The sequence below is a fragment of the Eumetopias jubatus genome, unplaced genomic scaffold (assembly GCF_037043125.1).
Source record: "Eumetopias jubatus isolate StellerSeaLion01/CBP00866 unplaced genomic scaffold, mEumJub1_p1.0 scaffold_3, whole genome shotgun sequence".
NCBI lineage: Eukaryota > Metazoa > Chordata > Mammalia > Carnivora > Otariidae > Eumetopias > Eumetopias jubatus.
In genome coordinates this window covers 149,213,766-149,225,889 of record NW_028274809.1, presented here as the reverse complement: position 1 = coordinate 149,225,889, position 12,124 = coordinate 149,213,766, and the positions used below count along the sequence as shown (strand labels likewise).

General features: G+C 37.2%; 1 protein-coding gene across 1 annotated transcript in view; it reads left to right on the top strand.

Moving 5' to 3' along the window:
- The window catches only part of DIAPH3 (diaphanous related formin 3), a 482,025-nt gene that overhangs the window by 204,345 nt on the left and 265,556 nt on the right, over positions 1-12,124 (top strand). Inside the window, exon 17 of the mRNA XM_028105625.2 lies at positions 6,914-7,009. Coding sequence (XP_027961426.1) covers positions 6,914-7,009 — 96 coding nt within the window. The remainder of the gene's footprint in view (positions 1-6,913; positions 7,010-12,124) is intronic.

Genomic DNA, 12,124 nt, shown 5'->3' with positions numbered 1-12,124 from the left:
ATGAAATAATGAAATTCTCCCTGTCCATGGAAGGCTTGAATTGTAGAGAAAAGTCCTTGAAGACTATTTGTTTTGTGACATTGGTTACTGAAATAGAATGCCTTATAAAGAGAAATATGCATTTGTTTGCTATACTTTTGATGATTGTTCTAGTTGAAATAATCTATTCCACGAAATTTTAGCATGGTAGCCACTCTTCTTATTATATCATTCTTAGCCTGGAATTGGCAGGCGGGCATCTCTTTGCTAGTAAAATGTTCTGATTAGTTATGGCAGTCATATATTAATATTTGAAGAGAAAGATAGCCTATCTGTTTCTTCTGTTTATTTTCTGTGTAGTTAGGTACATTGTCATTTATTTATGTGCCTAGAAATACTAAAACTGGGTTTGACAGATCAGATATGACTAAAGCTATTTATACAATTATGGTTTTCAGTACCAAAGCATTTACTTTGACATTTTGCCAAGAGGATATTGTCAACTTAAAAAATAATTCATTCCAAGTTTCCACTTTCTTCTATATATTCCGTATCTTCTGCCTTTAAGCTGCCTAAATCTTTGAAAAATATTCTCCTATCACAGTTACCAGTAGTGGTAACTCTCAGAAATCTATTTTCCTTTCCCAGCCATTAGATTACTCTCAAATTCTGACCCTTGAGATTTCCAGGTATATTCCTTTCACAGTGTATTGCTGGATAACTGAACCACATTCAGTTAACCACCATTTGAAGAGAGGTAGTGATGGGTGAAATTAAGAATTCCCTTTGGAGCTATACATTTCCCATAGCGTTAAATCCTGCTCACTGTGCTCAAGAAACCAAGCATCTCTCTCTTTCTTCCCCTGGATCCATTCACCTCCCCACTTTCTCTCTCAATGAACATGTACCACGAGGGAAAATTCTATCAAGTGTCAACGCAAAGCTCGAGGAGTTACTTTTCTCTTACGTGCTGGGTTGCATACCACTTTCCTCACATGGACTCCCTGCCCCAGAGACTGCTCTTGGCCTGTGGTGTGGTGATCAGTGTCCTTTTCCGGGGGTGGGGGGCCGGTCACCACCTCGCCTTTTGTGTGGCTGTGGGCAAGTAACTCATAAACCTCTGCTTAGTCTTCCTCATTAGTAGAATGAAGTGGTTAAACTTCACAGATGGTTCTTCTAGAATCTGGACACTATAAAATCTTGATACTCTTTGTTAGCCTTTTAGAACCTCAACAGTTAGAAAGCTAGAAGAAAAACAAGTACAATTAACATAAAGAATCTCTAGTTTATGGGTGTCTTCCTGCCCCTGCCTTTTGCCTTATGTGGAGATTGTGCTAGGCCTCAGTTGTCATTTCCTAAGTACATGATATATGCTTGCTTTATTTCTGTAGTTGAGATGATTTTATTGGCTTCTCTCAGTGTCATAGAGAATGCTTATTTAATCTGGTACACTTCCTTTTATCCTCTCAAGGCTAGTGTAATCTAATGAACAAAGGCAGTTTATTGTGAACATCTAACATGTAAAATTTAATAGCATTTGTGCCAAATGAATACCAGAAAAAAATTGAAATGTGTAGTATTTTAAAAACATACTGACGTGAGATATGTTTAACCAGGAAGCACCAATAAAAATAAATAATTATTAGCATTCATTGATTTAGAATATCCCATTATGGAAAGAGAAAACTGTGTTATTGCCTTTTGTGCTGCCACTAGCTACTTACACATTTAGGACTGCGTATTCTAGAATTTTTTGCCATGGTGAAATAATGTATGATAGAATATGTGGACTCTTACTCCTGAAAAAAGTCACATTTTTAATCAATCTGATTAGAGCATAATGGAAAATGAACTGGAATAAACTGTATAACCATGTACCATGGAATTATGATTTTTAATGGAAATTTAGTATGAAAGCAAAGATTTTGAAAGGAGATTCTTTATATAATTTTGCTGCTATATTTAAAACTTTGGAAAATAGAAAAAGAATAAAGAGAAAAAAGACTTTTTCGGTTCATGGCTCTTGGCAACATAGAAAGTTTTGTCATCTTTGACTTCATTCTGACATAAAACCCTCATAAAATGCGGCATATGCTGTGTTAGTGATCAGAACTGTTTTTGAACAGTATTAATCTTCGGTTGGAAAAATGCCGTCTTACACAACGTCTCTAGGAAATAAGATTAAACACAGACCTCTAATGGCAAAACTAGATCCCAAGTATAGATGGCACTAATAGTCTGACTTTATGATTCAAGAGTTTCATCTTGAGAAAATTTAGTCTTTTAGTGAAAGTGTATTTTATAATAGCCTTAGAAAAAGAGCTCTACCAGTGGATGGGATGAGTCCAAAATGTCCTCTCTTGACTCACAAACTGCAGTTAGGCCTTCTGATTCTTGTCTCTCATTTCCCTGTTACCGTGGAGCCTGAGGGAAGGTTACGGGAAGGTAATTATTGTCCTATTTCGTTTTCACAACTCCTCTTAGAGGGCCAGTGTCCCCAGGTCCTAGATGAGGGATGTAAGCCGCAGTGGGCTTCAGTGGTGGGTATGTGGTGGGGCTGGGCATGCAGGACCTGGTTGGAGATGCCCAGCCTGAGCTGCCTGCAGGGCCCTACACGCTGTCCTGGGTAGTAGCTCACAGAAATGACATCACCACGGGTAAATGAATAGGATTTTTTGTATGAACTTATTAAATATCCTCATTTGTTCGTATTCCTCTTGAATGCATGTTTGTTGTTGCTGCCAACATTTGGGTCCTGTTTTATCAGGACCTTTGCATAAACATTTTCACTGGTATTACACTGATTTGAGGCAGTCTGATATCTAGCTTCATTTTTTTTTTCATTTTCACTTTTTATTATTTTTCCATGTTGAAGATTTTATCCAACTCAGTCTTATTTGGCTAATAGAGTGATTATCTGATTTCTACTGTGTGTGTGTGTGTGTGTGTGTGTTTTAATCCTGTTATCTCAGAAAACTTTGCTGCTGCTTATCCTTTTATCCATATTCTGCTCACTATTTCAGTTCCATCTTTTTCCAACCACCCTTCGACTATCTGGTAACAGAAGAGAGGAGAAAAACTGTAATTTCATTGTGTTATGGGTATGCTGATACATTAAACTCAGACTCTAATTTGTCACTTTTATGAAAAGGCAGAATTATTTAAAATCATGTCGGCCTCGATTTGGAGGTAGAACTGGTCAAGATTACTTGGTTACCCCGCTCTTTTTTTTTTTTTTTAACGTGACACCTAATACATTCCAAAACTAGTGGAAAGAATATTGGAGAGAAAGTCTTGTGATCACTCTTTTATCATATCCGTTGCCTGAAGTTACTTGCCGTAAGCATTCTTTTTCTCATTGTGATTATGAGGATAGCAGTAGTATGAGTGATGATGAGAATTATGTGAGCAAGTGAAACAGAATGTGTTCAGTGGAATGCCTTGGAGATGGGCAGAGCATATTGCTTAAAATTAAAGGTTACTAGTTTCTTTGACTTTTTTCTTTAGATAGGCTAGCACATATTTCAGAATGTCAAAGGATATTGGTGTTGAGAAATGAACTGATTAAGAAAAGAATCTGGCTTTTTTTTTTTTTGCGGATAAAGATAAGAAAAATGTACATTTTCTAAAAAGTAGAGGTTTGCCACTTGGTCAGGTTAAGGAAAGGAAGTCCACTACCATAATTTTTATTAGCCTTCATCTGAAAGCTTTAACTGATAGGAGGTTTGAATACTAGGAATAAGGTGACAAACGTGTCACTTTTTGCCGGTTCCTGGAAAATCTAGGACAGTGAGCAGAATAACTGGAGGAAGGATAGATACTTGTACCTCCGTTCCAGATTACTCTTTTCCACCTCTGTACACGTGACTGTGTGGATGTGCCAGAGCTGCTCAAACAGAACATGTTTAAAACTGGACTGTTCAAACCTGTTTCTCATTTGTTGCTGAATTAGATAAGCACCATCACCATCTGCTGGGTTTGGGTTGCCCCGAGTGCCCTTTCTTTCTCCTTTGGTCTGCAGCTTCATACATACAAACATACACCCCACCGGTATTTATTGAATACCTGCGACGTGTGTTCCAGGCCTTACTTTGGGGTGCTAAGGATATAATGATGAACAAAGTTTCTACATTTAAGAGACTTGTTTTGTAATGTGGGGAGAAAGATGATTTATAGTAGGTGAGGAGTAGGTGCTTTGGAGGCGCATAAAGGGGCAGAATGACGGTGTTAGGGAATACTGAGGGGCGATTGTTGCCCGTAAGGCAGTAAGGGAAAGCTCTTCCACTAACGTTGCTCAGGAGTCTTGGCTGCCCTGTGGTACGGAGACAGCAGTTGGTCAAGCCAGGAAGTGGGAGATGGGTTAGAAAGCAGTTGTGACGCAGGTGAGAAAGGATGGTGGGCTTGAGCAGAGGAAAAGTAGGAGCCAGGGGGATGGGGAGGAGTGCTTAGCTCAGGGAACATGTTGGAGTTAGAGCTGCCTGGATTGCTGGGTGGATTGGCTATGATTTTGAGGGAAATAGTAGGAAATAGGATGACGTCAAGCTCTTTGAGCTCAGCATTTGCAACGAGAGCATTCCCATTTTTGGTTTTGTTTTTATTTTTGTTTTTGAGATGAAGAAAACTGGAAGAGCAGGTGTGGAGGGGTGTGTGTGTTTGGCTTTGGGCACGTTAAGTTGAAGGTGCCCATTAGACATCCAAGTAGAGATGTTGCGAGGAGGCCCTTGGGTATTCAATCTGGAATTTAGGAGGCAGATGTGGGCTGGATTCTACTTTTGGAAATCATCCCTTCTTTTCATCCCAGTGGCTGCCGCTATAGATGAGGGCACCATATATTGTCCTTTGGATTTCTGTAACGCCCTCTGTCTTGACCTTCTCCCATTTTACTTTTGCCACTCTTTGACTTCACTTTGAAGAGCCTGAGTTTTATCTAAAATGCAATTCTTTTGATGTCTGTCTCGTACTTAAACCTTGGTGGCTCCTCATTGCTTCCAGACTTCTTAACCTGGCTTAAAAGGTCTTGCATGATGTGGTACCTGCTTAGTTTCTGGTGTCCTTTACTTCCACACAATATTCTCTGCTCTTATTATTCTCACTTCTTTCTGTGCCCTTCAAGTTCTTGCACCGTGGGACCTTCAAATACTATCCTTCTGTTGTCTGATCCTTCCTCCTACCAGCCCAAAACCTTCTCTCATACCTAACTCCTTTTCTCTTTCAAGCTTTTGATTAGGTATCATTTATTATATGAAGACCGTCACTGTTAAGAATGGGTTATGGGGTTCTTATCAAAACATTGCAGACTAATCTACGTATTGTAGTTGACATTTGCTTCACATTCACCACTCTTGGTCTTTAAATTCTGTGAGGCCAGGATGTCTCTATTTTGTCTAACGTTGTATCTATATTGCCTAGCACAGTCCCTTTTAATGGGTGCTTAATATTCACTTGAATGAAAGAATAAGTAGAGTTGCTGATGATAAAACATGTATGCAAAATTCAACAAAGTTTCTATATTCCAGTAGTAACTAGTTAAAAAGTACAGTGGAAAGGGTAGAATTAAGGGACCTCTCCGCCTCCCACCCCCATACTTTAGGGTATAACTAAGATATACGTAGAACACCTAACACTAACAATGAATGTACAGTCTGCCTACGAAGACACTGTGCTAAGTTGAATAATTATAAACGCATGTCATGTTGATGACTGGGAATTCTGAAAATTGTCAACATACCAAATCTCCTTGAATTTATTTACAGATGTCTCATGAATCAAATACAGTTCAAATGAATTTTATTTCTGGAATTTTGAATTACTCTAAAGTTCATGTGGAGAAATAAATGAGAAAAGGGAAGAAAATTGAGAAGGGGAAGAAAAATAATTTGGACATTCAATTAGGATGTAGTACTTAGAACAGTGGAACAGAATTAGAAGCCCAGAATGACAACTATAGGATAAAAAGTGTAATATAAAATCAGTTGAGAAAGATGATTATTAATACAATGATAGAGGTAATTACTTAATAAATATTTTGAAAAATATAAAACTTGATCCCTGTCTCACATTATGTACCAAAACATGTAATTATAATAGTCTTTTTTGATATAATGTGCCATCTTATATAATGCTTTTGGCAGCTATTTTCCCCAATATTAGTGATATATTTGTACATATCTAAAACACTTTGCTCCATTATTTTTTTGTTATCAAGATCTTGATTTTGTAAGATGACTGGCTTTGACCAGAAGTGCTATCCGTGGACACAAAGGAGAGGGAAAATGATAGGATCACTATTGGTTCCAGCTTTTAACCTTGACTGTCCTATACCTTGCTGTAAGGACAGGTCATAGATTGATATTTAGCATGATACATTTATTCTCTTATTTTTTACTAAGGATAGGGAGGTTAGATGCATTTGTTGCTTCTGAAGCCCTCAGATAAAATAAGCTAAATATCAAATTTTGACTGTTTTCAAAGATTTGGACACCAAATTATAAACCACCCACTCTTCCAGTTTAGTAGGAGCTATATTTTTATATAAGGGTGGTCTCTCAGACATAAAATAGCTGTATGTGTGTGATTGCTTAGCACTCTTAGAGCTAACTTCTTAACCTACTTTAAGTGTAAGTATATTCATTTCTGTAATCGTGTCCTGTATACTGTTCAAATGAGCTAAGTGTTCTCATTCTTGTACCCATGGTTTCCATAATGCACATCAGTTTTGTTTTTGCTATCAGACCTTTAAGTATCTACTCAGTTTTTCTAGCGTAAGAACCATTAGTGCCTATCTAAAACAGTCGAGGTCTTGGGATATCTATTACTTTTATAACCATGTTATTTAAGAGAATTTTATCTTTTTTAGATGCTTTGATAATAGTTCACAACCTGTCCTTTTGCTGCTGAATGCCTGACTGACGTGGATCTCTCCTTGGTTTTACAGAGAGAAGAGAAGAGGAAGATTTTGAAGAGAAGAAAGCTATTAAGAAAAAAATTAAAGAGCTTAAATTTTTAGATTCTAAAATTGCCCAGAACCTTTGTACGTATGAAACTTCAATACTATTACATTAGTAAAACACTGGAGGTGGTTCCTGTAAATTATTTCATTTTCTTTATGACTTGTTTTTCATTTTTTTATTTTAATATTATTTGCAGAATAACTTCAAAGATAATTCCTTCCCTTTAGGCAATTTATGGGTTAAATTCTTCAAAAAATGCTTATTAGAAAATAAAGCTAAGGAAAGTATTTAGAATGAAAATATATCTCCTATAACTGGGGGAAAAAAAAAGCTACCCTTTGTCTAAGTATATAAATAACGAGTTAAGAAATTTAGGTGATGACATCATATTTTAAAAAGTGATAACAGATTATTTCTTTTATACCTCTGAATCTCTATTATTTTTGATACTTGATCACACACAAAAGAGGTTGGAATATTAATGGAAATTAGGATGATGAGTAAAATGAATTCCATTATCCCATCTGAGCAGTTGAAAGCCTTTCCTCAAAAGTAATGACTGGAAATATTTTAGATTTAATTACTGTTACAGGAGCTAAATACTTAGTATTGAATTGTCTCCCTGATTGAATTACTAGGAGGAGAAGAGAGCAAAGAGTTTTGCTTCTAACTCCTTTCTAACTGCAACTTGAATGCATCAAAGATAGTTTGCTTGGAACCGAGATAATACCATGTGTATAGATCACTTTCTAATGTTAGAGGAATCTGATGTGGAGAATTGAGAGGCATGGGAAGTTAACATGGCTTCTAGTCTGCCTTTCCACTGCTACATGCCTCAAGAGAGCTTTTAGCCAGGATTGGGAACAAAAATTCTTTGGTAAGAGGCTAAAGATCCATGCTATGGATTAGAGAAGGAATTCTGTTGGAGGCAGTAAGTGTAAAGGACAGAGTTGATATTCCTTCTGTGCAGGTTGAGACCTCCATCCTTTCCTGCTTGCTATGACAGAGGGCTGCGCCTTGTCTGCATTGTGGTTGCGCCACGATCCTCATGGATAGTGTGTAGATAGTAACATGATTGGCCAAGATACTATCTATTTCTGGGCACAAGCTGATTGCACATCCCTATGCCCTTGAAGGTAGATGTCACCATGTGACTTCTTGGGCCAATGACAGTGTAAGGGGAGACGAGGTAGCTTTCACGTGGAAGCATTTATTCCTGGTGTGAGAAACTCCAGTGCTCTTTCCCCTGCACCCAGGATGGCCGTCAAAGTGGTGTCCATCACCCTGATGTGAAGATGGTGTCAGGGCTCTTTCTGATGTGTAATGGACATGTAGTCTGAATTATAAATGATTTGTGGATGTGGATATGTGTGTGTGTGCTTAGACTACTGAGATTTTGGGGACTGTTACATGATACAGGTATTTCAGGGAATTTTTGCCTTTAAAGGAACATTGACTTCAAAGCATTATTAACTTAGATAATGTCAAACAGTTCTATTCTCTGTGATCTGAAAGAGAGTTTTTCTTGGAAAATGTCCATGACTTGGCATTACTGATTCCTAGGCTTAACTCTAAACAGCCCCATTAGGGGTCCTGAAGAAATACCATTTTATTTATTTATTTACCTAAAGTTTTTATTCATTCATTTGAGAGAGCGAGAGCAAGTGTGTGCACATGAGCAGGGGGAGGGGCAGAGGGAGAGGGACAAGCAGACTCCCGTGGAGCAGAGAGCCCTGGGACCCTCAGATCATGACCTGAGCCAAAGTCAAATGCTTAACCAACTGAGCCACCCAGGCACCCCAAGAAGTAGCATTTTTAATAGAATTCTTTTCAGATGGGTCAGCCATGATAAGTTAGTATAAATATTCATCTCAAAGTTGAGTAGTTGACTTTGGTATTTATATGTAATAGAACATGTGCTAAATGAGATTTCAAATGAAATAATGGCTAATAATTACTGGCTACCTTTATAATCTAGTTCTGTATTTGGACCTTTAATCTTTACTACAACCCTATCACATAGGTAGTAAGTAGCATGACGTTACAGGTGGGTATAGCAGTTCAGTGACTTGAATAAGATTGCTTATTTTGAAAATGGTCAGCAGGTATAGGTTATACTATTTAGAGATAACAAAATCATATTATACAGAGGATAGTAGTTTTTTGTTGTTTCAGCTAGAGGATATATATCCATCCAATTAATTGTAAACACGTTTTAAAGTATAAGATCGAAAAGTCCAGAATTTAAACCATGTCGTATTATGATGTAATCCATTTCTGGATTCTTCTTGCCCTCTTTGATTGTAGCAAGTGTTATGATTTAAGCTTTAAGAAGCTTTAGCAACCTATAATCTTGACCGTAATTATAGTCTGATTCACAGCTGGTTTTTGTCTGTGAAATTCAGTCTTTTGAGATACTGAATTCTGAAAAGAGTCTTGTGATGGTGACAAGACACTCTGTGTTGTCACTTGGAAATCAGAGATATTTTCTCTTAGATTTCTCTTAACTACTTGATAGAATTTTGAGCAAAGGATCTAAAATCTCCTTTATTTACCTATTGATTCAAGGGTGTGTTAGGTTTTCCCTGTATTTGAGGTCATAAAGGGTTTGGCAGAGACCCTGGGCTCAGCCTAAAAGGTAGAATTCCAGCCACTCCAGCTCAAGAGATGCCTTAGGAGTTTGACAAGGATCATATGCTTTACCAGATTTTTGGAGTATTAGAGCTATAAGGGGAGGAACCCTGTAATCTATGAATTAATGTAAAGGTTTAAATATTTATAAGTTCCCTTGAAGAAAACATGTGTGACTGATTCCAAAATCACACGTTACACTTCACTGAACTCAGAGCTGCCCACTGGGACCTATATAATCACATTTTGAAGAATAAGATGCATGTTAGTAAAAATAGTCACTTTAATGGGTCTTTTGGAGGCTTTAAATGAGTATCTCATATTCTCAGTAACTTTTAATTTGTTTTTTAAAGGTCTAGGCTTGTCTTCTGAATTGTGTTTTATGCACTAGGCCATTTTCAACTCTTTTTTTTTTTTTTTTTTTTTTACCCTTTGACCAAATGTTTTCCTAAAACCTTATTCATAAGCTATAAAAACACAGTTCAGTCTTTATAAATATAGGTATTGGATGTGCATGTTATTTTAACTATATAATAATTAATATCAGAAAGCAGTGGGTGAATTACATATATAGCAGAAAGTCAAGGAATAAATTATTCCATTCACAAAATAAACTCTTCTGTTAACCTTTTATCTTTTCTATATATGTTACTGTATTCATTATGCATGTTGTGTTATATTTATTCATATTTATATACTTTAAAAGTGTGTGAGATCATAGAAGGTTTTTATGTGCAAAATTTTTTCATCTCCAAGACCATCTTCACTTTGGACACTAGCGGCAAGTTTGGGGGTCCCCAAGACCACTCTTAAGTATGATGATTTGTTAGAAGGACTCACAGAACTGACTGAAAGCTATTTGACTCATGCTTAAATGATACAGATTAAAATCAGCCAAGGAAAGACTTACAATGGGGCAGAGTCCAGGAGAGTTCTGAGGGTGAAGTTTTCAGCCATGGACAGTCCTAGTTTCTCCTGGCAATGATGAATACTCATACGCGTAGATTACTGCCAACCGGGGAGGCTCACTGAAGCCTTGGTGTCCAGCTTTTTTACTAGGTCTTGGTAATGGGTGAATCCCTGTACGACTGACCTTAGTTTTCAGACCTTCGAGAGGTCAGACTAATACTGTGACCCAAAGCCCCCACCATAAATCACATTATTAGCATGGACTGTCTAGTGTGGCCCAGTGCCCCCGGTAAACAAAGACACTCTTATCACGCAGGACACTCTCAGGGCTTTTGAGAGAGGCTCACAGGAGCCAGACCTTGCTTGAGTAAGCTTAATGCTTTACCCACAGTCTATGCCACCTTTTTCCCCCATGCGTCTTTGTTTTCATATTATTCTTTTAAAATTATTTTAATTGAATAGTTGTGACTTTATACCGGAGTGAATATGTAAATGCATGTTACAGTTTCATGATATAAATCAAGCACCCACAGCTAAAGAAAGAGAAGATGACTAAGAGACTTCAGTATTACCTTTTCCCATTTTACCTCCCTTCCCATGCGAGGTATCGTTATCTTAAATCGTGGTTTAAATCTTTCCTTCTTTTTCTTTATAGTTTTACCAACCATGTACATATTCCTAAATAAGTTGTTTGGTTTTGACTGACTTTGAATTGTACATAAATAAAATCATACCTTATTAATGCATCTAGCTGCAGTATATTCATTTTTATTGCAGTTTTAACAACACATTCTTTGAATGCTCTACTTTATTCATTTAACCCTTGGTTGACTCTTGGGTGGTTTCCCATTTTTGGTTGTACTGAGGCAGGGTGTGGCAAATTATGGCCCTCAGGCTAAATCTTGCTTTTCCCTGTTTGTTGAAACACAGTCTGTTGGAACTTAGCCAGGACATCTGACTTTATACTGTCCACGGCTGCTTCTGTGCTACACTAGCAGAGTTGACCAGTTGTGAGAGAGACTCTGTCGGGCTTAAAAAACCTAAAATAGTTAGTATTGTTTCTCTCAGCAGAAACAGGTGACTGCCTGCTTGAGGTACATACTGTTCTGTGTCTGTACCAAATGTATTCTGCCACCATCAGTGCTTGAATGTTCGCCCTTCCCAACCTTACCAGCGCCATGTGTTTTATAAGGATCTAGTGGGGCTCTATTTGGGATTTGTTGGGCCTTCTTATTGTGATGATTTGTATCTCTCTATAATTCTGGAAAATTCTGACGTTTTCTCTTCAGATAAGATTTTCTTCAACTGTGTTCTTTGTGTGATTGCCTTTTGCAACTCCAAGCAGACATTTTAAGGTACTTTATTCCTCTTCTGTGTCTCTTAACTTAGTGTTTTTCCATCTCTTTAAATTTGTTTTGGATCACTTCTTTGCCTATGTCTTTGATGTCCTCAGTTTTCTCTTTATCTGATGTCTGATCCATAGGTTGAGTTTTTAATGTCAGTAGTTTAATATATATTATATATAGTAGCTTAATATATTTATATATATATTTTTTATTTTTTTATTTTTTTATTTTTTAAAGATTTTATTTATTTATTTGAGAGAGAGAGGCAATGAGATATAGAAAGCACGAGAGGGAAGAGGGTCAGAGGGA